The 25,366-nt window shown below is 50.4% G+C and overlaps 2 protein-coding genes across 3 annotated transcripts in view; one reads left to right on the top strand and one right to left on the bottom strand.

The window, feature by feature from the left end:
- The first annotated feature begins 4,582 nt into the window (after positions 1–4,582).
- On the top strand, positions 4,583–19,372 carry SFTPB (surfactant protein B). Of its 2 annotated transcripts, none has more exons than XM_036028239.1 (11): positions 4,583–4,676; positions 5,242–5,372; positions 5,578–5,649; positions 6,039–6,164; positions 6,768–6,920; positions 7,124–7,213; positions 10,557–10,740; positions 10,874–11,034; positions 11,795–11,875; positions 12,376–12,460; positions 17,479–19,372. In XM_036028239.1, the coding sequence occupies exons 1-10, from the start codon at positions 4,613–4,615 to the stop codon at positions 12,436–12,438; spliced, it is 1,125 nt and encodes a 374-aa protein (XP_035884132.1). In that variant the 5' UTR covers positions 4,583–4,612; the 3' UTR covers positions 12,439–12,460; positions 17,479–19,372. The 2 variants fall into 2 exon arrangements, with proteins under 2 accessions (XP_035884132.1, XP_028373399.1); XM_028517598.2 differs by lacking the exon at positions 17,479–19,372 and adding an exon at positions 13,380–13,626.
- A 2,070-nt stretch (positions 19,373–21,442) lies between these two features.
- Positions 21,443–25,366, bottom strand: part of USP39 (ubiquitin specific peptidase 39) — a 29,450-nt gene continuing 25,526 nt past the window's right edge. The window contains exons 11-13 of the mRNA XM_028516411.2: positions 24,312–24,447; positions 22,794–22,880; positions 21,443–21,953 (exon numbers count right to left, since the gene is read on the bottom strand). Coding sequence (XP_028372212.1) covers positions 21,909–21,953; positions 22,794–22,880; positions 24,312–24,447 — 268 coding nt within the window. The 3' untranslated portion in view covers positions 21,443–21,908. The remainder of the gene's footprint in view (positions 21,954–22,793; positions 22,881–24,311; positions 24,448–25,366) is intronic.

The raw sequence follows: 25,366 nt of genomic DNA, 5'->3' as shown, positions 1-25,366 counted from the left end.
CATGTGTTAAGCTATTAATATCGTGAACAAGATTAATCCATCAAGACTACCTGATTTAGGAAATTTGTTTGCACACCCACTGCAGACAAAGCCCTCTCAAGGGTCCTGGGAGAGGACTCCCTGGTGGTCTAGCTAGGATTCCATGCTTTCAAGGGTCCTGTGAGAGCCACAGATGAGAATTAGGTGAGCTCCCTGCCCCTGAGGTCCGAAGTTCAATGACAGAGACACTTGCCTCCCTAAACAACACCCTGGAGGAGGGAAGCACCTTGCAGGAAAGAATGTTATCAGGTTTGTTCACTCTTGTAACTCCAGTGCCTAGAATAGTACACAACGTGTTGTTGATTATGTATTTTTAATTGAATGCATGACTAAAAGATAAATAAGTGAATAGAAGCATTATCTCTTTAGGTTGTCACAACACAGGCCTAAAAATGGAGGCAATGCCAGAGTAATAACTTGAACTTTGAGGATCCCTTCCAGCTATTGCAAGAACTTCATCCCTTAAAAGTCTCCTGGTCTCCCAAGTGTCTCTGGCCATCTCTGGGCACGTCCTGTGTCAGCAATGAAAGAAAGGCTTTTCCTACCAGTACTTTTCTCGGGTCATGCTATCCATGACATCCTCGTATCCCAGCCACTCACTAAGGTGTTTTGGGACAGCTCTGTTTACTCTCTCCTTTCCTAGATCCCAGGTCTTGCTTGAGCAGAAAGGGTTGGGCCGGTGGATGACCAATGTCATAAAAAGCTCAGATTCCCACCCTGTGGCTCAGTTGATTGGAACATTGTCCCATACACCAAAATGTTGTGGGTTCAATTCCCAGTTGGGGCTTATGGGAGGCGACCGATGGATGTTTCTCTCTCATGTTGTTTCTTTCTCTCTCTCCCCCCCCCTTCCCCCCTTTACCCCCCTTCCCTCTCTGTCCCTCCTCCTCTCTCTCTAATCAATAAACAAGTCTTCAGGTAAGAATTTTTTTTAAATAAGCTCAGATTCCCACCGCCCCACCCCACCTCCCTTCTGGTAACTGAGGCTTTGTTGAAGGACAAGTCTGCAGCCTCCCTCGTCCCTTAGGGAGAGGGTTCTCCCGAGAGTTCCCCAGACCCCTGTGCTTCTGCACCACGGGTCCCCATCCCAGGCACCGGGAAGAATCAAAGATGTGTGGACCCCAGGCGGGGTCATGGCTGAGGCTCGAGTTGTGGCCTCCCAGTCAGATGGACACATGAGCTTGGCAGTGCTGAGAGAGGTCATGAAGGACAGACGGCAGCAGGAGGGGGAGAGATGGCTCCAGGTGAGGAGAACCTGGGAGACCTCCTTGGAGGACATGGAATTTAATCTGCATGTAAAGGATGGAAAGAATGGACTTACTTCCCTCTTCCTTCCTTCCTCTCTCCCTCCCTTTTTTCCTTCTTTCCTTCCTTCCTTCTTCCCCTCCCTCCCCCCTTTCTTCTTCTCTTCCTCCTTCTATTCCTTCCTTTTTTATTTCCTTCTTTCTTTCCTAATTCCTTCTCTTTCCTTACTTTTCTGCCTTTGGTTAACATGATTGAGCTGCCCATAACAGAATATCTGATGAGAAAATGTACAAACAGGACAAAAAGTGTTCAGGAGTCATTAAATCAGTAGCTCAGCCAGGTCAGGGCTCTGAGTTGCTTCTCTGTGCTTCTCTCGTTCCTCCCTTCTTCAGACAGAGTGGCTTCCAGTACTGCAACATTCCAGCTCTGCAGAGGAACGTCCGAAGGGACCCAGAGGCATTCCTCTCCTCTGTCTTTTTTGACCAGGAAGGAAGCATTTCCCAGAAGTGCACCCACCCCTGCTGGTTAGCTGGAACTTGAACACACGCTCACCCCAAAGTGATTACTGGCAAAGGGCGTGGCCTATTCTCGGGTCATCCCTGGGGCTGGGGAAAAAATTAGCTCTCCAAAACACCCAGAACCTGAACAAAATTTAGATTCTATTAGCAGAAAGGAAAAAGAAAAGGGTAGTCATTCGGAAAGGTAGCCACCATGCTCCCAGCACCACACTGGGTCTTGAGAATCAACAATAAATAAGACAGACACATTCCCTTCCTGTGGAACGTGTACATTTAGAGACAGAGAGGAGGGCATACCCGATGGGGTGGACAGACAAATAAGTTTCGGTCAGAGCCCTGAGAGAAGGGACACCTGACAGATGCTGAGAGAACATCCCCGCCTCTGAAGCCAAATGTCACTCACTGTGGACTCTCAGAGCCTGGTCTGCGTTGAGATGCGAAGCCCCAGCCTCCCTCTGTGGGAGAGGAGAGGAGAGTCAGACCCTGTTGACTCATCCCCACGAACACCGCAGAAATGCAGCCCCAAACCACAAACAGAATGAAAAGGAATTCTGCTCTTCACTTGCACCTCTCAAAGGACATAAAAAGGTTTTAATGTACAGCCTGCAACAACACTTCACTGATCCCCTTCTGTTTCAGCCCCCTGTTCTCTCAAGTCCCCTAAACTTCAAACCCTCACACTTCTCATGACCAAAACAGCCCAGATGGTGTGGATCAGTGGGTTGAGCACCAGTCTGCCAGTCCGTGAACCAAAGGATTGCCGGTTGGATTCCCAGTCAGGGCACATGCCTGGGTCGCAGGCCAGGTCCCCAGCTGGGGGTGTGCGAGAGGCAATTAATTAATGTATCTCTCACACGTTGTGTTTCTCTCCCTCTCTTTCTCCCTCACTTCCCCTCTGTCTAAAAAATTAAATAAATAAAATCTTTTTAAAAAGAAAGAAAAACAAAACTCTCCTCCATCCCCAGCTTGCCTCCTCTCCCTCTCTCTTTCTCTCTCTCTCTCTCTTTCTCCCCCACACACTCTCCCCAATTTAAAAAAAATTGTTGATAAAATACAGATAACACAATATTTATCATTTAAACCATTTCTAAGTGTACAGTTCAGGGGCATAAATTACATTCACAATGTAGTACAGGCACTAACACTACGCACCTTCAGAGCTTTTTCCTCACCCCCAGGGACACAGGAACATCGCATCTGCCAGCCCTCCCCATGGTTTGGTGGGAATGTGAGACTGAGTTCTGGTCAATGAACTGACAGCAGAAATGGAAGACACCACTCCCAGGCCTGGCCCCCAAACCTCCCTCACTGTCTACCCTTCTTGCTCTCTGTGACCTGCCAGCCAGATGCTCCGGGGAGGACTCCAGGCCCTGGGGGAAGGCAGGGCCCAAAGAGGGATGCTCTTGGGGCCCTGAATGACTGTGTGGACCAGAGCCTCACCCACTGCTCTGCATTTCGACGTGGGTAAGAAATAAGTATGTACAGTGGAAAGCCAGGGGACTCCACCAGGGCTCTTTGTTATAGCAGTTACACTACCCTGATCCATACAGCACCCCAGGTAGCCACCCACCAATCCCCGCGCTCCTGCTCCACCAGGCCAGACTGTATCCTCCCCAGGTACCATTTGTTTAACACAAAACTACAAGCACATGTTAGTCCCATCTCCTCGAGCCTGTATGCGACTGCAGGTTCCCCAATCTTTGCTCACACATTTACACACATCCTTGGTTGATTCTCATGATCACAACTGTGTTTGTCATGCTGACAAGGGCTTGAGGCCAACCGAAACTTAAGGCTGACACAAATGAACCCCTGTGTGACCTTGAGGGTATCACTTGACCACCCTGTGTCCAACCATTTTCATCGTGGCAACAACCCCTGCCCTGGCTGCACCGTGAGTGTTAGAGCATTTCCCAGAGTCTCAAGGGCTCCCTGGCCACAGATAAACGGGTCACCCAGTGGTGGCAATGAGCTAAAGCTGTCCCCTCTCCGCTGGCAACAGTGTCTGCCCCATGTCAGATGGTGTGCTTTCCCTCAGGTGTGCCCTGCCCCGTGGGCCTGACCTGAGAGCCTCTGCAGCTGCAGAGGACGGTTTCTTTCTCCTGAACCACCAGCTGCGCCCCAGCCCCTACCCGGAGGACATGGCAGCATCCCCTGGATAGGGCTGCCCAATAGCCACTCCGGGAATCTCAGCCCCTACCTCCTTGCATTCAGTTTCTCTGCCTTTTAGTTTCCTCTTTGTTGCATGTCAACACTCTCCTGATGAAGGCCAACCATGTGTCCATAGAAACAGAGGAGTTTTCTGGGGGAAAGGTAAGGATGGAGTGGGGTGAGTGGCCTAAGAGGGTCTCCAGTTTGGCGCTTGCCCTGAGTCAAGAGCCAGGCAGGAAGCTCTTAAGAGCATTGCTCAAGAACAAAGGCAGCCCAAGAGGCTTGGGGTAGAGATGGGAGGGGCTCACTCTGGCTGCCCTGGCCTTGCCTCCGTTTCTTCCCCACAGCTCAAAGAGATGGGACCAGATGTGGAGGCTCAAGAGCCTCCTGGGTGGAGGGAGCCAGGTGTCCCGGCCCATGGGAGTTAGGGCAGGGGGCAAGGGGAGCGGGAACAGGCTTCAGGTGGGGAGGCAGGGACCTGGTCGGGGGGCAAGCAGGAGTGTCTCTGCTGGGAAAGGGGCAATCCAAGCACCTGAAGGGCTCTCCAGGACAAAGGCAAACACTGAGTCACAAGTGCTCCCACAACCCTGCCCCCACATCCTCGCCCACAGCTATAAGGTCCCTCACCTCAAGCAGGATGTCCAGGCTGTGGAGGTGTCATGGCCAAGTCACACCTGCTGCTGTGGCTGCTGCTGCTGCCCACACTCTGTGGCACAGGGGCTGGTGAGTTTCCCCAGCCTCTCCTCACCTCTCTCCCACCTGGGGCCAGGTGTCAAGGGGCATCAAGGCCATTTCCCCCACTTACTGAGCTCTGGCTCTGTGCCAGGCCTGTCCCTAGTCTGTATGTCATCCTCATCTCAAAGATGAGGAAGCTGAGCTCAGAGAGGCCCCAGGGCTTGTCCTCTGGCACACAGCTGGTGGGCACTATGCAGCTGTCTGATTCCAGCATGTTTAATGGCTAGGCATTACTGACGCAAGTGAGTTTGGAGCCCTGGCTGGTGTGGCTCAGTAGATTGAGTGAGCCTGGGAACCAAAGGGTCATGGGTTCAATTCCCAGTCTAGGGCACATGCCTGGGTTGCTGGCCAGGTCCCTGATGGGGGGTGCACAATCAGCAACCGCACATTGATGTTTCTCTCTCTCTCTTTCTCCTTCCCTTCCCCTCTCTAAAAAATGAATAAATAAAATCTCTTGAAAAAATTTTTTAAAAAGAAAGTGGGTTTGGGGGGGGGGGGGAGGTCAGGGTACCAGGTATGGCTTGTATCCCAAGGTTGCTCTGGCCCCAAACAGAAGCTGTAGGGACCACCTCGTCCCAGGCCTGTGCCCAGGGCCCTGAGTTTTGGTGCCAAAGCCTGGAGCAAGCGTTGCAGTGCAGAGCACTGGGGCACTGCCTGCAGGAGGTCTGGGGACATGCGGGAGCCGTGAGTATCACACGCTGGGACAAAGGTCTGGGAGAGAGCATGCTGCGTGGGCTCTGGATGGATGTGGGGACTGGGGAGCCCTTAGGGGATGGGACGGGGTGGGAGAGAGTGTGATGATTCTGTCCCTGCTCTTTGGAGTGCCCTGTTGTCCTCTGCCTGAAAGAGCCTCCACCCACGTCCCCCATTTTGGGGTACCCCTCCCCAGGATGACCTGTGCCAGGAATGCAACGACATCATCAACATCCTCACCAAGATGACCAAGGAGGCCATTTTCCAGGTGATGGGGCCCAGACCCTGGGTGAAGCTTGGGGGCCAAGAGATGGGGGACAGAGCAGGAAGAAGAGGTTAGCCCCTTAAAGGGGCCATTTCCTGACCAGGGGTGAGCCCTGAGGTTGCCTGGGGACTCCAGGCATCTGCTGGCCAGGAGAGAGCTCTGGGAGTAAGCTCAGCAGCCCGGCCAGAGACAGTTGTCCCTGAGGGTAAAGGGACCCTACCTGTGCCAACTACTTACTCCTTCGCACTCTCTGAACTCCAGTGCCCTGGGGAAGGGGTGACCAATCTGCCAGGTGGTGACCCTGTGTGCAGGGACTTGGGCAGAGGCTGACCTCTGGGAGGCCAGGCTGACTGTCCTCTCTCCACCCTCGCTGGCTCCCGCCTGCTTCCCAGGACACAATTCGGAAGTTTCTGGAGAACGAGTGTGATGTCCTCCCCTTGAAGCTGTTGGTGCCCCGATGCCACCACGTGCTCGAAGCCTACTTCCCGCTGGTCATCGACTACTTGCAAAGCCAGATCGTGAGGGCCTGCCGACCTGCCTGCCCACACAGACCCAGAGATCTCCCCCACTCTGCACCCCAGCCCTCCACACACATGCACATGCATGCCTCCCCACACACACACCCCTGCCCACAACCAGTCCAGGAGATGCCATGCCTCTCGGCCAGGCGCCCAGTTCACAGTCCCATTGCTCCACTGTACCAGGGCGGCCCGCACACTTACAAACACCACACACTCCTTTATGCCCTTCACACAAACATATGCCCAGTCACACACTCATGCACACACTCAGTCTCACACAAAACCCACCCATTACACACTCACGCATACAAACTCTCATACACACACACACATACACTCATTTGTTCTGACAAACATACATGTTCACGCTCGCTCACACACATTCCCAGGCCCCTGTCCCGAAGTTCCGCATAGCCCCATCTCTGCCTCATTGTCTCTCCACCCCCGCCACAGAGTTCTAACCCCAGCCCCACCCAGCCTGCCCCGGCCATCCCAGGCCAAAGACAGTGGCCCTAGTCCCTGAGTCCTTGAGCCAGCCTGAGCAGGAACGGGGGGCCCTCTGCCACCCTAATCACCCCCTCACCCTGCATTGTTCCCCAGAACCCAAGGGCCATCTGTGAGCACCTGGGCTTGTGTAAATCCGGGCGTTCAGAGCCCAGGCTGGAGCCAGAGCTGTCGGACCCTCTGCTGAACAGGCTGGTCCTTCCAGTGCTGCCCAGGGCCCTCTGGGAGCAGCCGGGGCCTCAGACACAGGTGAGGGAGGCCCCACCCTGGTGGGGACCCAGAGAGCTAGGGCACAGCCGAGGCCCAAGAGCACTTAGGCCCTGGGTGGGGGCAGAACTGGAAGGGAAACAAGCAGCTCTAGCAGGGCCTGAGGCAGGAGGGACAGAAGAGGAGCCCAGAGGATGCCTTCTCCTGGTGCCCACCCGACTTCCACCTGCCCTTCTCTCCTCTAGGATCTCTCTGCTCAGCGGTTCCCCATCCCCCTCCCCTACTGCTGGCTCTGTAGGACTTTGCTCAATCGGGTCCAAGCTGTGATTCCCAAGGTGAGGCCCCCCACAGCTCCACCCACCCCCCTACCCCTCCTCACACCTCCAACAGGGGTAGCTGGCTGCAGGAAGTTAGAAGGAGAGCCATTCGTGTGCTGCCCCCACCCCAGCGACCCTGGAGCTCAGGCTTGGGCCCAGCAGGTGCCAGGCCTAGAGTTCATCTAACTAATGTTAGTCCCCCGCTATAAGCCAGGCAGGGACCATGTAGGTGTCAAAGCACGAAAAAGGACGAGACCTCGTCTTGCCCTCCAGCAGCTCAGCAACTGATGGAGAGTCTCCAGAGGTCTCTGTAGAACACACCCTTTAATTTTTCAAAAGAACTTCCACAGATGGACCCCTCTCCCTACCTGAGCCCAACTTGGAATCTTCCAGACCTGTAGTGACCATCACCCAGTGCTGTCCTGCCCTAAAATGGGGCCCAAGGGAGGAGGCACTCTGCCCCATCAGCCCTTCCCAGATCCGCAGGCCGGCTGGTCACTAAGGGCTCATGGCAGCAGATGAGGTACCTGCTCTTCCAGGTTTGCATTGTGGTGGAGATTTTTTCAGAAAGTGGTAAGTTCAGAGCAGAGAATTAAAACAGATGAGGAGAGCAGTTCTCTACTCTTTGGGCAAGCCCCTGAGTGGACCCCAAGCTACACCCCTGGCCGCAACTCTCCACAATGCCCCACCCTAATCCCAACTCATTTCTACTGCAAGGTTCCGTACAGGGTGGGCAACCGTGGACAGGCAGGGGGTGGGGCCACCTTGCACGTTTAGGATGCAGGCTGGTGAGACAGGAGGTGGCAAAGGTCAGACTCTGGGGATCCAGGCTCTGGGCTGAGGCGGCCCCTGCTGGGGCCAATAGCCCAACCTATGCTGGCAGCTGTGGTAGGTCTTTCTGGAAGGGGCTGGGTCCACTGCTATCCTCTTCCGTCCCCTGTAGCTAGGAGCTGTAACAACTGGTCTATCCTAGGAAAAGAGCCTATGAAAAACAACCACCTCATCACCTCCAAGTTGGGCTTTTTTTCCCCGCCCCCCCTCACACAAGAACATGTTTTCATTGATTTTAGAGAGAAAGGAAGAGGGGGGAGAGAGAGAGAGAGAAACATCAATGTGAGAGAGAAACATTGATTGGTTGCCTGCCATTCCTGCCCCAGTTGGGAATCAAACCTGTAACCTTTTGGTGCATGGGATGATGCTCCAAACAAGTGAGCCACCCAGCCAGGGCCAAACTTGGCTTTCCTTATTGCTATTTACTCTGAGTGTCAGGCCACCCCCTTAAAGACCCATCATCAGGGCCTCTCACAGCTGCAGGACTCTAGGACCTAGGAGAGCCTTTTGAAAAATCCAGGTCTCCTGCATTGTTCTGGCTGTGGGTGGATGGCTGGGTGGGTGGGTGTGGCCAGAGAGAGGGTCACCAGGGCCAAGGGTAGGCAGGGCAGCTCAGATTGCCCAGTCCCCCCCAAAATGTCTAAGAAGTGAGGTGATAGACAGTGAGTCAAGAGTTGGGGTTAAGTGGTTGGTCAGGGAGAGTCTCTCAGGAGGTGACCATTAAACTGAGACCCAGAGGTCAACAAGGCCCCTGTGGACAAAGGGTGTCAATTAAGAATGAGCTTGGCAAGCTTGAGGAAAGCCAGTGTGGCCCCAGCGGGCAGGCCAGGGGGAGAGTGATCGGAGCAGTGAGCAGAGGGTTAGGTACAGCTGGGCCACGTAGCAAGGTCTAAGCCGAGTTAAGAAACTCTAGGTTTTATTCTGAATGTGATTTATAGCTAGTGAAGGGTTTCAAGCAGGGAACACTGTGATCTGATTTACACTTCAGAAAGACCACTCTCCTGCGTTTGAAGAATGCATTGGGCAGATGAGAGGCAAGAATGAAAGCAAGGAGAATATCTAGATTACTGCAGGAATGGAAATGGGAGAAGACGGAACTAGGAGTGTAGGCTGAGGGTACGTTTGGGAGGTCAGCTCAATAGGACTTGGTAATGAATGGAACTTGGGGAGTGAGGACAAATGAGGAACTGATGGTGACTTGGGCTTGAGGAACCAGGTCTTTGATAATGCCACCCGCTGAGATGGACAAACTTGAGAAGAAACAGACGTGGGCAAAAAAAAAAAAAAAGGAGTTCTCCCTACTATTGTCAAGTTTGAGATGCCTGTGTAACATACAAGAGAGCATGTCAAGCAAGCAGCTGAATACCCAAGCCTTAGGCAAAAGGTCAGGTCAGAGACACCACTCTGAGAACTGCTGGCGAAGGACGAGGTTTAAGTCCAAGGGAATGAGTGGGATCATCGGGGACATGGTGTGAACCGAGTGGAGGAGGCAGCTCAGTCAAGCAAAGGCAACATGACCAGAGGACCAGCAACAGAGATTGTGACTTTGAGAGCTGTTTTGGAGGAGCAATGGGGACAAAAGCCCAAGTGGAGTGGGCTCCAGGGAGACTGGAGGGAAAGAAAAGGAGCAGACAGTAGGAACCACTCTTTCAAGAAGTTGTTTTAGGAAGGGGAGCAGAGATGGGTGAGTCTTTTTAAGGCCAGAAGCTGTGTTAGCATGTTCACACACCAGTGAGACCAACCAGTGGGCTGATGGGAGAAGCAATGAGGAAGGAGAGCGAGGATAATCCAGGGCAAAGCCCTTGTGAAGGAGGGGGCAGGGCAGCCCAGGGCACAAGTGGATGGGCCAGCCTTTGACAGCAGGGGATTGTCTGGAGGCCAAGTGTGGGCTCCCATGCAAGCAGGTGGGTATATATTGTGAAAGGTGTCACACCCATACACGGCCCTGTGCCTACTCCTAGCAGGAGCTGCGAGCAGGAGCAGGGCTGAGGCCAGCTTGTCACATGCAGGTCCTTCACACGTATTGCTTGAGTGAATGAAGGAATAAAGGCACGAGCTGGAGTTTTGTGGCCTCCCACCCCACCCTCCAGCTCAGACCTCATGTTTGAAACTGAGATGGGTAGAGGAACTCCTGGCTTCCCCTGGAGCTCCCGGAACACGGGACGTGCTGGCTCTGGGAGCTACCAACTAATCCATCCTGTGGGTCAGGAGGGACAAGACACAGATGTGGTTCACCTCCCCTCCAGGAAGTGTGTGACCATGGTGATGCCCACGTCTCTAGACTAGCTGTGACCCTTTCAGCTATTTCAGTCTTTAGTTAGAGCTGGGTCCACAGCCTGGCTCCAGTGTTCACTTATTGACTCAGGGCAAGTCCCCTGGACTTGGTGATGCTCAGTGTCCTTATCAGTAAACAGCATAATAATTCTCAGAAGGGAACAAGGGAATGTCTACAAAGTGCCCAGCTGGCGCTGGCACAGAGTAGATCTTGCAAGGGAAGGTTCCACCTTACCCTCTCTTGGCCCCACCCCAGAGTGTACTGGCCCCGGTTGTGGCCCAGGTGTGCCACGTGGTGCCCCTGGTGGCAGGCGGCATCTGCCAGTGCCTGGCCGAGCGCTACACTGTCATCCTGTTGGACGTGCTGCTGGGCCGCATGCTGCCCCAGCTGGTCTGCGGCCTCGTCCTCCGGTGCTCTTTGGAGAATGGTGCTGGCCCAGGTGAGCCTGCTGCCCTAGCCCTGCCACTGCCCACTCTCAGCCCTGCATGACCCCCATCCCCCTGGTTCCCCTGCACCACAGAGGACAGGAACTAAACACCTCTGCAGGGTGACCTTGACTGTTTCCTGTCTAGGCCTCACCGCTCTGCAGTCCCTGTGGGGAGAATGGATACCGGACGACTCCAAGTGCCAGCTCTGCGTGTCCGTGACCACCCAGGCAGGGAACAGCAGTGAGGAGGCCATGCCACAGGCAATGCGCCAGGCTTGCCTCAGCTTCCAGCAGGACAGGCAAAAGGTACAGGGCAGGCAACAGGAACTCAGGACCCAGTGCCTGCCCGCAGCACAGGGTTGAGCCAGGAAAGGCTTCCCAGTCAGAGATGCACAGAGTGGGCTAGACCCCTGACATCGAGGAGCTCAGACAGGATGTGGGCCGAATAATGAGGGGACTGTAATAGGGCAAAGTCTGCTATGGTCAGGAGTGGCCTCTGGTCGAAGGGCGTGGGCTCGGAGGACCAGCAGTCCTCCCTAGTGGATGAGGCGCGGGGCCGTTATCTATCAGATGAGTCACACAGGGGCCAGCTGGAGCAGGAGAGGGCCTAAGCTTCTCTCCAAGGTCCAGTCCTGCCACAGCCCCATCCCTCCCCCCAGTGTGACTCACTGGGGACAAACCCATTTGCAAAAGGAAAGGCCCTAGAGTCCCAGTACTGAGGGTGGATGACAGCTCCATAAAGTAAGACAGATCCCAGGAGGCAACTCCCTGCTGGTGCTCCCCTGTCCGTGCCCCCCATTGCCCACATCACGGCTCAAGGACAAGATGAGCTTTAAGATTTCTTCTACAACTGAAATTCAGGGGCAGGGGATGCTGATGCCCAGGTCTCCCAACAGAAACCTACATTTCAGCCCATGCCAACTGCTTCCGGGGGCTGATGTCTGGACCTATGCCGGGTCCCAGGGAGCCCTGGAGCCAGCCAGGTCCACGGAGAGGCCAGGGCAGCAAGGAGGAGCATCCTGCAGTGTGCCTGGGTGCGCCACATGGTGACTTTATTCTTCCTCAGTGTGAGCAGTTTGTGGAGCGACACTCCGTGCAGCTGCAGAGCCTGACAGCCAGGGGCCAGGATGCCCGCACCACCTGCCAGGTGTGCCCTCCCGTCCCAGGTGGTCCCATGACTTTCCTCAGCTCCCATAGCTCCCCACCTTCTCTGGTCCGTGATCCACAGAGATCCTACTCCCTGGGCCCAGGACGCCGCCTCCCCTCACTGTTTTAATATAGAAAAGGCAGGCTCAGAGGGCTCAGGGAAAAGCCACAAAAGAATGAGGAAGGAGGAGTCTGAGGGAGAAGGCAGCTGAAAAGAGTGTGCTCTGACGTGCGCTATGGGGTGGGGTTGTTGGCGAAGTCATGTATGCTTGGTGGGCTCTCAAAGTGGGTGTCTTGGGATGAGCACCCCACTTCCTCCGGCTCTAAACCCTGAAGTCCCCATGGCCTGGGAGTGGCCTGCGAGGCCTAGGAGGTCACACCAAGAGCACCTGCCAGCTGAAGTGAAAGCAGCCCCTTCAGAAGGAGCCTCCCATGCCCCTCAGAGCTGGAAATAGGGAGGGGGGGGGCAGTGCTAAGGCCCTAACCCTGTCCCTGTGGCAGGCGCTGGGGGCATGCGCAACCACATTCAGTCCTCTCCAGTGCGTCCAGGAGCCCCACTTCTGATGGGAACTCAGAGCTGTGCCAGGTGAGTCCAGCCCCCCGCTGGGGGGAGGGTGGGGCCTGCACCCATCAGGAGGGTGACCCTCTGCTCCCCAAGCATGAAAAGGCAGCTGCTGCCGCCAGCTGCTCCCTCCTCCTCACAGGCCACAGCTCACCCTCTGCACTCCCTGAACTTCAGTATTTGATGCATTCAGGCCAAGGCCAACCTTTCCTGAAACTCAGGGGAAACCAGACTTTGCTGCCCAAAATCTTGACAGGAACTCCACCATCAACTGACCCTCCCTCCGAGACACTCTCCTTCCTCTGTCTCACCTCAGAGCCATCACCTTAGGACAGAGGGGCAGGTCACATGGAGCCTCTGTGACCAGGGTCCTTGGGGCAGGGAAGTGGCCCTCAGAGGGACAGATACAACAACAGTGGACTTGAAGCCCCCTGAGAGCAAACTTGGTCCACTTTACAATTCAGCTTAGAGCCAGCCCCTAACACAGTGGTCATTTATTCATTTCTAAACTCACTTTTTCAAAACATGAGTGTCCTGGAGCCAGGCCACATTCCAGGGGCAAGGGCTAGAACTGAGTACCACGGGGAGCCCCTGCCCTCCCGGAGCTCACACCCCAGGGCCTACCCCTTCCATCTGAAACGGAAGCCCAGCCCTGCTCCCAGAACCTACGATCACAAGCCCCTGTGGGAGGCAGCGGGGAGAATACAGGGAGAAAATGTCTGCCCCAACTCAGACCTGTCCCACAGGGACCAGTTTATGACAGCTAGCAGGACTTAGGGGTCAGGGAGCTGCCCAGGAGACTGGGGCAGCCGCCTTTTCCCAGCTCCCAGGTCTCCCCAAACCAGGAAGAACCAGGCCAACCATCCTGTTGAAACAGGAAGGGCAGTGGGTTGGGACAGCAGGCCCGGGCTCTGGTCCCAACTCTGCCATCAACTGGCCACAGGTCTGCAGCAAAGATACGATGCTGAAGGGGAAGCCAAGTAAGGACCGGTGAGGCCATCTCCAGGACTCCAGAGCAAGGCTTCTCCTCACTCCCTGCCCCCCACTGAGAAGCAGCCTTCACTCCCACACTCACATCCTTTCCTCGAAAGTGCCGTAAGACCCTGACGGGCGTGGCTCAGTGGGTTGAGCACAGTCCGACAACCAAAATACTGGGAATCACTGGTTCGATTCCCATTTGGGGCATATGCCTGGGTTGCAGGCCAGGCCCCTGGTTGGGGGCATTGGAGCGGCAACCAATTAATGTTTCTCTGCCTCATTTTCTCCCTCCCTTCCCCTCTCTCCAAAAATAAATAAATAAAACCTTAAAAATAAATCTGTACCTTAAGCTGGTGGACCACGAGCCTGCAACTTGTGCCCTTAGTCCTGTGTCGGTCTTGCCCATCCTATCCATCCTATCTGTAACCGCAGCCCAAAACCAGAGCCACTTGCTTCCTCTCTGGGGGTGAGGCACAGCCACGGAGCATCTTCTGGAGGATGTCTGTGAGAAGGAGCTCCAGCCCAGCCCAGCCTCCCCTCCCCACGGGAGCCAGCCAATCCCCACGGGCCCCACAGCATCCTCCCCCAGCTCCAAGAGGAGAGAGGGATAGGAGCTAGGCCCCGCCTCACTCCATCTCCCCCTATGCAAGACACTAGCTTTTATAAATACTGTGCTAGCACTTTCACAAAATTCAAAATTTAGAATAAAACATGAGACCATAAAGTGCCATAAAAGACAGACATGAAATCTTTAACCTTTTTTTTTTTTTTAAATCAGGACATCTCTGGCATAATCAAGGACTGGTGGGAAGGTGATTGGGCAAACTTTCATATTTTAAATGTTCTGTTGCTTAAGATGTAAAAGGGGTTTTCGTTTTATCTTTTTGTAAGGTGAGAATCCAACTTTTATCTCAAATGCCAGGTTGTTTAGATTTGTGCTGATTTATTTCCTCAAAGCGCAGATGGTGTTATGCGTGCTAAGGATCAGGCCCTGTGTTATGCAGCGCCTACAACAATGCTAATAAAGTCCTATTTCCTTGTATTGAAAAGAAAAAGACACTGTCCTTTAAGTTGCTGCAGAGGCCACAGCCTCACCATGAAGGTAGTTAATTGGGGGCCTACCTCACTCCCCTCCTGGATGAACAAGTAGATGCCTGTGTGACCTCTGCCTTTTATAACTGCTTCTAGCCTGACCCCCCCCTCCAACTCCCCGTCCGAGCCCACTCACAGTGATGAGGTGAGGTGGTTAGGGTTCCAAAAACTCAAAACGCAGAAAAAGGAATATGTAAACCTTTAGCATTAAAGACCTAAATGCCTAGAAGAGTCCTTTAATTTACAAAGGAATTTATATTTTTTACTGTTTGTTGTAGAAAACTCAGACCAAACAAGGGTGGGGCTCACCCACAACCCCACCAGTCTGAGGACAGCACTAGAGCAGGATGTATTCTTTTCAATCCATTTTCCATGCCCGTCCACCACTCAAGCACCAAGTGGGAGCTTTCTAGACAACCTTCTTTCTTTTCTTAAAAAGATTTTACTTATTTATTTTTCGAGAGAGAGGAAGGGAGGGAGAGAGAGGGAAACATCAATGTGTGGTTACCTCTTGAGCACCTCCTACTAGGGACCTGACTCACAACCCAGGCATGCGCCCTGACTGGGAATCGAACCTGCAACCCTTCGGTTTGCGGGCTGGCACCCAATCCACTGAGCCATACCAGCCAGGGCCCTGCTCTTGAGGAAAGGATGATACACACAAATTCTCAGCCTGTGAATTTAAACTTTTAAGTAGAGTTCTATAAATCTATAGCAGACTATTATCTTTAAAGTCATTATTTCAATTGCAAGATCAAAGTCCCATAGAGTGTTTAGACTTCCAGCCAAGATGGAGGCATAGGTAGATATACTGTGCCTCCTCGCACAACCAAAATAAGGACAACAACAAATTAGAAACAAAAAACCAGTACTGACAGAAAATTGAACTCTATGGAAGTCAAACAACCAAGGAGTTAAAGTAGATACATTCATCCAGACCGGTAGGAGGGGCAGAGTCAGGGGGCTGGTGGACCCAGTGAGGCAGCGGGTTGTGGAGGGGTGCAGTGCACAAGGGGCTGGTGGATCAGGTGGTCTCACATTCACATGCAGATAAACCAGGCAAAACTGGGGAGTGAAACAGACTGTGCAATCCAGGGTCCCAGTGAGGGGAAGTAAAACCTCAAAACACCGATTGAAAACACCTGTGGGGGTTGAGGTGCCGGGAGAAACTCCCAACCTCACAGGAGAGTTCATTGGAGAGAATGTACACAAACCCACCCACACGTGAATCAGCACCAGAAGGGCCCAGTTTGCTTGGGGGAAGTGGCAGAAGTGACTGAAATCCGGCAGAGAGCAGAGCAAGCGCCATTGTTCCCTCTTGGACCCTGCCCCCACATACTGTGTCACAACCCAGCCACATGGGTTGCCCAGCCCTGGTGAACACCTAAGGCTCCTCCCCTCACTATGTAACAGGTGCGTCAAGACAAAAAAAATGGCCCAAAGAACAGACCAAAGCTCCAGAAAAAACACAACTAAGCAACAGAGATAGCCGACTTATCAGATGCACAATTCAAAACACTAGTAATCAGGATGCTCACAGAATTGGTTGAATTTGGTCACAAATTAGATGAAAAACTGAAGGCTACACTAAGGGAAATAAAGGACAATGTACAGGGAACCAATAGTGACAGGAAAGAAACTGGGACTCAAATCAATGGAGTGGACCAGAAGGAAGAAAGAAACATCCAATCAGAAAAGAAGAAAAACAAGAATTCAAAAAAAAAATGAGGAGAGGCTTAGGAACCTCCAGGACACCTTTAAATGTTCCAACATCCAAATTGTAGGGGTACCAGAAGGAAAAGAGGAAGAGCAACAAGTGGAAAACTTATTTGAACAAATAATAAAGGAGAACTTCTCCCATCTGGCAAAGGAAATAGACTTCCAGGAAGTCCAGGAAGCTCAGAGACTCCCAAAGAAGTTGGACCCAAGAAGGAACACACCAAGGCACATCATAATTACATTACCCAAGATTAAAGATAAGGGGAGAATCTTAAAAGCGGCAAGAGATAAGGAGACAGTAACCTGCAAAGGAGTTCCCATCAGATTGACAGCTGATTTCTCAAAACAGACCTTGCAGGCAAGAAGGAGCTGGAAAGAAGTATTCCAAGTCATGAAAGGCAAGGACCTGCATCCAAGATTGCTCTATCCAGCAAAGCTTTCACTTAGAATGGAAGGGCAGATAAAGTGCTTCTCAGATAATGTCAAGTTCAAGGAGTTCATCATCACCAAGCCTTTATTATATGAAATGTTAAAGGGACTTATCTAAGAAAAAGAAGATAAAAACACGTACAGTAAAATGACAGCAAACACAATTATTAACAACCACACCCAGAGCAAAAACAAAAGCAAACTAAGCAAACAAATAGAACAGGAACAGAACCACAGAAATGGAGATCACATGGAGGGTTAGCAACAGGGGAGTGGGAGGAGGAGAGAGGGAGAAAAGGTACAGAGAATAAGTAGCATAGATGGTAGGTAGAAAATAGACAGAGGGAGGGCAAGAATAGCATGGGAAATGTAGAAGCTGAGGAACTTATGACACATGGACATGAACTAAAGAGGAGAAATGTGGGTGGGAGGGGGTGTGCAGGGTGGAGGGAAGTGAAGGGGGAAAATGGGACAACTGTAATAGCATAATCAATGAAATATATTTTTTAAATTTAAAAAAAAGAAGAAGAGTTATTACATTTTTAAAAAAGGTTGGTTGGGAAGCTAAAGAGCCAAAACGTAAAGGAGGGGAGGCATTAATAGATTATCAGACAGGCAAGCATTGGAAAAGAGTTCCTGACAATGGAAGAGGAGGCTTCACTCCAATGGAGGTCAGGTGATTAGCTCATGGGAGAATTGGCCATAGCTGAGAGTCAGAGGGTCCGACAGGTGCCCAGCATCCTGCATCCGAGAGGAGAGCAGGGAGAAAGCCCCAGGAAGAGTTAGGGCCCAACAGCAGAGAGGACTTGTTCTTCACTTTCCAGGGTGTGGTGTGAGAACACAAGTTCCTTAGGGAAACTTGACTCCAACACATTAACGAGAATGAAGAGATCAGCCTTAGAGGCATAGACAGGCCTGAGGACTGGCTCAAAGGGTGCCCTGATACGGGAGCATTCACACAACTGGCCTAAGAGACGGTCAGGATTGAACAAAATGGTGGGCCCGCAAGAACCCATGACTGTGGACAAAGCGCTCACAGATTTCATGGACCTTGAGAGGAGAAGTCTGACATGTGTCGCCAATGCGGGCACAGGAAGATGGAGACCAGGCAAGGTGCACAATGCTTCGGTGAAGCCCTACAGACCACCGAGAGCACGTCGCCAACCTCGCTGCTCATGATCTGGCAGTCTGTGAATCACTCCCGGGGAACAGAAGGAGGATTCGGTGGGTAGTTATCCAGGAGGGGCTGAGTATTATTAAACAATGACAGACTGAGTTATTTTCAAATGGAAATAGGACATGTGGGGGCTTAAGAGCCAAAACTATCTAGTTCAATTATAGAGAAATAAAAACAGTGACATGTATGTTCCCTCGTTAATGACTGAGGTTTAAAATCCACAACACAATCATTGTAACATTACATATCATTCCGAGCTTTCCTCTGCATGCGCACGAAAACAGGTATGACAGGTTTTTAAATGGGAGCATCCTATACATGCTGCTTTGTAAACTCCTTTATTCATTCAAAAATAACCTTTCCAGATCAATAAATATAAATATCTATCATCACTGTTAATTGGCTCATATTTTTTTCTTTATACAAACTTTCATTCTTAAATATCAACTATCAATATCTGATCAGTTCCAAGATGTGAAGTTTGGGGGCAAAAACCTACACGTCTTGACTGTTCACGCAGGCGGTGTCACCAAGCTGCCCCTCCGTGTGCAGCACTCCAACTCCCACCCCAGCAGGAAGCGGGGACCGTGTCCACTCCCACCTACGTGGGTATTAGCAGTCTTGCAAATCTTTGCTAATCTAAAATACTAAAGTGACATCATTGGTTGTTCCACTTTTCACTTCTTTTGTTACTAACCTTTTACATGTTTATTGGCCATTTATATTTCACCTTTTGTGAAACGCTCATGTGGGTGTTTTGCCTGATTCTCCCTTGGAGCGCTCTGTCCACTGTTCTACCAAGAAAAATATACCAGGTGTACTCACTCACTTACTGTCCTGTAGGTGGCAAGTTTTCCCCTATCACGTCTTTTAAATTTAAGATACGTTTTCCACATACGTACCTTTTCCTTTGTGAGTTCCAGCTGAGAAAGTGGAATCTCAATCTCATCTGCGGTTCGAGGTCTCCAAGAGGAAGCAGATGCTGGGGTCACAACTGTAAGACACGCCAGCCAGGCCTCCAGCTGGGAGAGCAGTGGTGGAAGCAAGCCCTAATGTCTCCCGCAAAGGGCCTTAAGCTATTGTACACAGGACATGACAGTCAGCTCTGAGCAGTGGTCCCCAACCCTCCAGGCAACAGTATTAACTGTCAACATCTTGAGAGAGTGTAAAGAGACAAAATATTTTGGGCAGAAGGATATGGACTGAGAACAGAGGTTTGGCATGATGCCATTTGCTCGATGAACATTAGTGATTAACTCCGAAGTGCCAAGCATTCCCATAAAACAAACAGTTCCTGTCTTTCCTCTTAGAGTTGAGTCTAACGGGAAGACAGCTATTAACCACAGAATCACAGAAAAATGGAATTCTTCAGTGGAATGTGTGCTATCAGTTAGAAATATACATGGTACTGAGCAGGTACATGAAGTCAGAGAGGTAAAAGAGCAAGAGTTAAAAAGGACAGAGTGACTGCCCCTGATTATCAAGGGGAAATTGGGTTCCTTCTATACTGTGCAGGCAAGATGGACTATGTCCAACGGGCAGCGGTGGGACAAGTGAGGAGTCAGACTCTTGGGGACTAAAGATTTGGATCATTCTACCAAGTAAAGAACCCCAAGCTGCAGTCCAGGCTTAGGACAGAGTAAGCACGGAAGGGCAGTGGAAGGACAGGTGTCAGTTACTGCACTGTGACCAATCACAGAGCTGAGGACAAGTAACTCTGCTTATTTTCCATGTGCTTGTCATAACTCCATAATTTGTATATGCTAACCATTTTTCTCCTTTCCATTTTTATTTTATATGAAATTTGTTGGAAGCTACCTTCACAACTGTGTTTAGGTAACAGAATATTCCATGGAACTGACTGGATTTGAGGAATAAACCATTTAGCCATCAATCTGTGACTCTTGGGACTGTATATCTCATTTCAGAAAAGTTTGAAAACTTGGTCACTGGTAAAGCTAGTTGCTTTTGTTGGGCAGAAATAGTTTCCTTTGTTGTCTTCGTACAGGAGTTCCATGTGAGCGAGCGCACGCAGGGAAGCCGGAAGCCGAGTCATCAGAGAGGCGGTGACTTTAATTTTCTCCTTCAGCCGAAATTGAAGTTTTGTCTGAGAGGGTCCTGGAGACACACTGCAGGAAGGGCTTTGCTTTCCCAGGTGCCAGCGTGCTCACAGAAAGCAGCACGTGCAGCTTCCTCCTGCATCAGGCTCCCGCAGTGCTCAGACTCCCAGGCGCCTGGCTCCTGCCGTGCACAGTAGAGAGCAGCACCCTGCACCCGCCAGCTTCACTGGGCATGCCCCTACTCCACAGGCAGCTTAGTACCAAAGTGAGATGCTGCCCCATACACAGCTTTTCTTAACACACTGAAAGGGTTTCTGACAGGTTCCGGGGGGAAGATTTTCAGCAGGGTCTGGATCTCAGCTTCGGACACTTTCTGTAAGCCCTAGGAGAGGTAGCTGTTCCTGTCTATGCTATTCCTACCTTCTTTAGAGTTCTCTATTACTTGCTAATCTCATTATAGTTAATAATTCTTGAACTTATATTTCCCCCTGATCAAACTATTATAGTTTCTTTCTCCTGATTAGCCCTGGACTAGGCTAACCCTAGGTTAGACTAGACATTAGCAGAGAATGCAAAGAAGTGGAAAAATTCAAGAAACAAAGTGAAATTAATAGGACTTAGTAATGGATTAGACAAGGAAAGTGAGGATGTGAGAAGAATAATTTTTAGCTCGTGTAACTGGATGAACGGTGGAAGTCTTCGCCTACATAGGAACCAGGAAAGGCATCAAGTATGAGAAAATTCACAAGCTCAGGTTTTAAATAATGTTGCAATTGAGTGAACTTTAAGATACCCAAAATATATCAAGTAGGCAGCTGGCTCTAAATTTGACAATTTAAAGTCTGGGATTAAGACTGGAGTCATCTGCCCTAAAGTGACTAGTGAAGCCACAGGCATAGTTGAAATGGTCCACAGGAAAAGTAAACTGGGAGAAAAGAGGGTCTCACCTGAGGAACCCCAACATTTAACAGCTGGATGAAGGAAGATGAGGCTGCAAATACTGAAGCTGTCGGAGAGGCAAAAAAGGACAGCACAGTGTCCCAGAAGTAAAGGGTGGCAGCCACAGAAGTGCAGCTCCCATCGCCCTTTAAGAGAACTTGATGTAGCTGACCGGCTGCCACCAGCTGCAGTGTCTTCAGCTCTCCCGCATCTTCAGATCTGGCGCAGTGCTCAGGCCACAGTCTCGCTTCTCCAGACTGCTCCTGGTCAGTGACTGGGCTTGATGAAAGCCGTTTCTGCTTGATTCTTCTGACGGGCAATCGCTGTGCTGGGCTCCCCGCTGGCCTGAGACTCAGAACTGCACTGCAGTGAGGTCCCTTTCCTTCCCTCTTCCCTCACACAGCCCTGCACTGCAGGCTGAAACCACTCACCTCCAGGCTTCTCATTAAGTGCAATTATAATTTATCACTTTTAATCACATATTTTGTTTCTGACACACCACCCACGAGCTGACAGGAAGACACAAGCATGATGTCCACCAGATGACAGACTGTAGGACAGTTTGTGAGGCTTAAAAGAAACCGCCTAAGAGAAGGACATAAAACAAGAGGCTGGTTTAAAAACAGGAAAACATTTTATTCATTCCTAAAACATGTCAGAAAAGGATGAGACCCACAGGAAAACTCTCTACCTATGGTGGGAAAAGGGTGCTACTGACTTCATGTTCCTGTTCCTAGAATCCTGAGGCTTGGATGCTTAGAAAAAATTATCTTGTCCTTCAGTTACTCACAGCTACTCAGAAATAAATTACACACATCTGTAAAAGAGTCTGGCCTGCTGGAGTCAGGGGAGCTAGATAGGAAGAACATCTACCAGACTGATCAAAGAGTGGCTGGGTGGTAGCGCAGAGCGGTCCCAGGCTGGTGGGCCCCCTGACACTCCGGTGTGAACCAAAACCCATGCAAACCAGGCTGGCCCCCACAATGGGCCAGCCAGCCCATGTTCAGTTCCAGCTCCAGTATTCTTATTTACATATTCATCCTACATCCCCTGGAAGCAAAGCCTGACCTCTCCTCCTTCAAGCCCCTTGCTGGTTGGTTTCATCATCTCGCCTCTTCCAAATCTGTAAGAAATGAGTACAATAGATATTTATGAGCTGGCATTCAATCTACAAATATTTATAAAATACCTATTCTACCCTAGGCAACGGACAGCCTGTGGCTCAACTTACACATTTCAGTCCCCTGAAGATAACTTATCTTTCAGAAAATTCCCTTTCATTCGATTTTTACTTTTCAATCCATCCATCCCCCTCCTCTTACTTCTCATTCTGAACTCCCTTTCTAAAAAAGAACTCACAGTCGAATCTGTATAAACTTAGACAAAGTTGCTAGGAGTTAACTCTCGAATGAGAAGGGTCTGCCCTCTTTTCTATAAAGCTAGAACTTGTTGGTAGTCTGTCTTCCTTCTTCACCAGGCACTAGGGCAGATACAAAGAGAAGACAGACACTGTGCTCCACACCGGCTCTCAAATCCAATAGAGAACACAGTTAAAATAAGACAGTTGGTGCTCCAATCAAGACAGGTAGAAGGTGCTGTAGAGTCACAGACAGTGCTAAACCTGCCTAGAGAAATGGGGAGAGCTGCAGAGTCAACTCCTAACTGGTGTTCTGATGATTCCAGGCTCCGCCTCCTTGAAATCAGATCACACACCTCTGCAAAACTAACCTGACCATAAACATAACTTCCTTGCTCACTCAGAAATCTTCCACACTCCCCTGCTCTTCTCTTCTCTGAAAATCCCTTGCACTCTCAAGGCCACATAATCTCATTCCTCAGTGCATCCCAAAGGGTACCCAGCCTAACCAAGGCTGTAATTCAACCCCACTTCCTGCCTTCACGCACACTGTTCCTCTCACTGACCCCATCGATTCGGCACTCACCAAGCCTGCGGCCGACCCACCTGAATGTAAGCCTCTGACAGCGTGATCATCTGGGGAAGGATGTCAGTTACCTGGAGGTCTTGTAATTCATACCATTTGCCCGTCCCCTGCAAAAAATATGAAGGGCTGGTTAGTCTGCTCCCCAAAACCAAAAGTGTGTACAGAGAAAGAACCAGAATAGCCATGAGACCATCACCCCACAAAAGCTCTGGGTAAAAGGGTGCATGACCTCTGCTAGGCATTGTTCAGTTTAAAGAGCTTTCAGGGTGCTGACCTTGGTAAACGCAATTCCTGCCAAAGAGTCCTTTAAGTACAACAGAGTCCAAACACTATACATTTTAAGAAGAATTTAGGTGAACAATAAAGAGAAAAAAGAAAAAGTCCTCTACTCCTCACCTACGATGTCTCTTTGCTGCTCAGAAATGACCAACTGGACACACTCACCTAGGAGGCACAGCGTTACTACTGGAAACTAAAAATGGACATTCCCACCCCCCACCCCAAAGAACACAGAAATCCTCAAAAAAAGTGTTCTGCCCTGGCAGGGGGGCTCAGTTGGTTGGAGTGTCATCCCATGCAACAAAAGATTGTGGGTTCAATTCCCGGTAGGACACATACCTAGGTTGTAGGTTTGGTCCTGGTCAGGGAGTGTACGATGTTTCTCTCTCACATCAATATTTCTCTCCCTCTTTCTCCTCCCATCCCATCTCTCTAAAATTAAATAGACAACCCTGACTGGTGTGGCTTAGTGAGTTGGGCATTGTCCTGCAAACTGAAAGGTCACCAGTTCAATTCCCAGTCAGAGCACATGCCTGGGTTGCAGGCCAGGTCCCCAGTTAGGGGCATGCAAGAGGCAACTAATCAATGTTCCTCTCCCTCTCTATCTCCCTCCCTTCTCCTCTATCTAAAAAAAAAAATTAAAAAACTTAAAAATAAAAATAAATTTAATTAAATCAATAAAATCTTTTTTAAAAAGTGCAGCTTCCAACTCAGTAGGTTTGGGTGGGGCCTGAGGTCCTGCATCTCTAACGATGTTCTCAGGACATCAGTACTGCTGGTCCAAGGACTCCACGGTCAGGGGTGAGGCCCTGGTCTGGCTACACAATGAAATGGACCCTCCTGGGAAACTTTAACACATCAGCAACACCTGGTTCCCACCTCCAGATACTCTAATGCTGACTCTTAACCCTGACTGACATTTCAGGCCAGATCATTCTTTGCTTTGGGGGCTTCCCATGCATTGTAGAATATTCAGCAGCATCCCTGTCCTCTAGCAGACTTGAAAACCAACATACACAAATTACATGGTTCTAATGTGATTGGCCTGAGGTGGTGTCCAAATATCAGATTTATTTTAAAATTCCTAAATGAGTCCAATGTGCAGTCGAAATTGAGAACTACTGCCTTTAACTCGCCAGTAACAGCTTTATTTCTTACAGAATCCCAACATCAGGATGAAGAAAGGGCAAACTGAAGGGAGCTGCCCTCTTGTAATGCCAAAGAAACAGCACCTATTTTTGCCACCCTGTGCTACTCACATGATGAAGCACGTGGATCCGGTAGGAGCCCTCCGAGGGCTTGCCGTCATGTACGATATTGGCAATCAGATCATAGGTGGTATTCTTATGTACTGCTTGAACTTCCTCAGACAAGTACTCTCTCAGATCCACATTTCTGGTGATGATAAAAATAAAGCCAGAAGGTCAAAGACTACCAGGTTACAACAACTGTCTTACACAAATGGACCCCAAATCTACTGGGGCCTGTATTCAGAACCCTGGATCTAGGTAGGTTTGCAGGCCCAAGGAAGCCCAGGTTTGTGGAAATTCACATAATCTGCCATAAAAATGAGCCAAACTAGAAAGACTGACTCTGTGAGAAAAGCATACTTTAAAAGCATCTCTAGCAATCAAGTGTAGTGTAGGGCCTAGAGTCATCAGACCTGAACTAGAATCCAGGCTCTTCCACTTCTGAGCCATGCATGAGTTTAAGCAAGTGACTTAACGCTCTTCTACAATGAGATGGAGAGGACTAAGTGAGACAACAGGGGTAACCACCTCACCCTCTGCCTGGCCTGGGAATCAGATGCAGCTTTGGTGTTCAGGCAATGCCAGGTCTCTGGCCTCAGGCTATGGAAGACCTGACCACATGATTATGTGGACTGCCACTGCATGTAATCACAGTAACAAGTTCAGTATGGCAAACCAGGCATTCTGATTTATTTTTCTCTGATTTTCTAGGACATTGCTTCTTTATTTGATTGTCTTTCTTGTTAGCCACACAGAATAGTTACAAGTAATAGAAACCAACCTGTAGCTTAAGTGCAAAAGGGGAATTTATTCACTATTTTCAGGCCTGGCTGGTGTGGCTCAGCAGATTGAATACCAGCCTGCAAACCAAAGGGTCACAGGTTCTATGCCCAGTCAGGGCACATGCCTGGGTTGAGGGCCAGGTCCCCAGCAGGGGGCATGTGAGAGGCAACTATACATTGATGTTTCTCTCCCTCACTTTTTCCTTCCTTTCCTTTCTCTAAAAATAAATAAAAATCTTAAAAAAAATTTGTTTTCAGACTAGGAAATGCAGCTGGAACCAG

The sequence above is a fragment of the Phyllostomus discolor genome, chromosome 6 (genome assembly GCF_004126475.2).
Source record: "Phyllostomus discolor isolate MPI-MPIP mPhyDis1 chromosome 6, mPhyDis1.pri.v3, whole genome shotgun sequence".
In the NCBI taxonomy this organism is placed as follows: Eukaryota; Metazoa; Chordata; class Mammalia; order Chiroptera; family Phyllostomidae; genus Phyllostomus; species Phyllostomus discolor.
The sequence above is the reverse complement of the archived record's forward strand: the minus strand, read 5'-3'. Positions and strand labels throughout refer to the sequence as shown.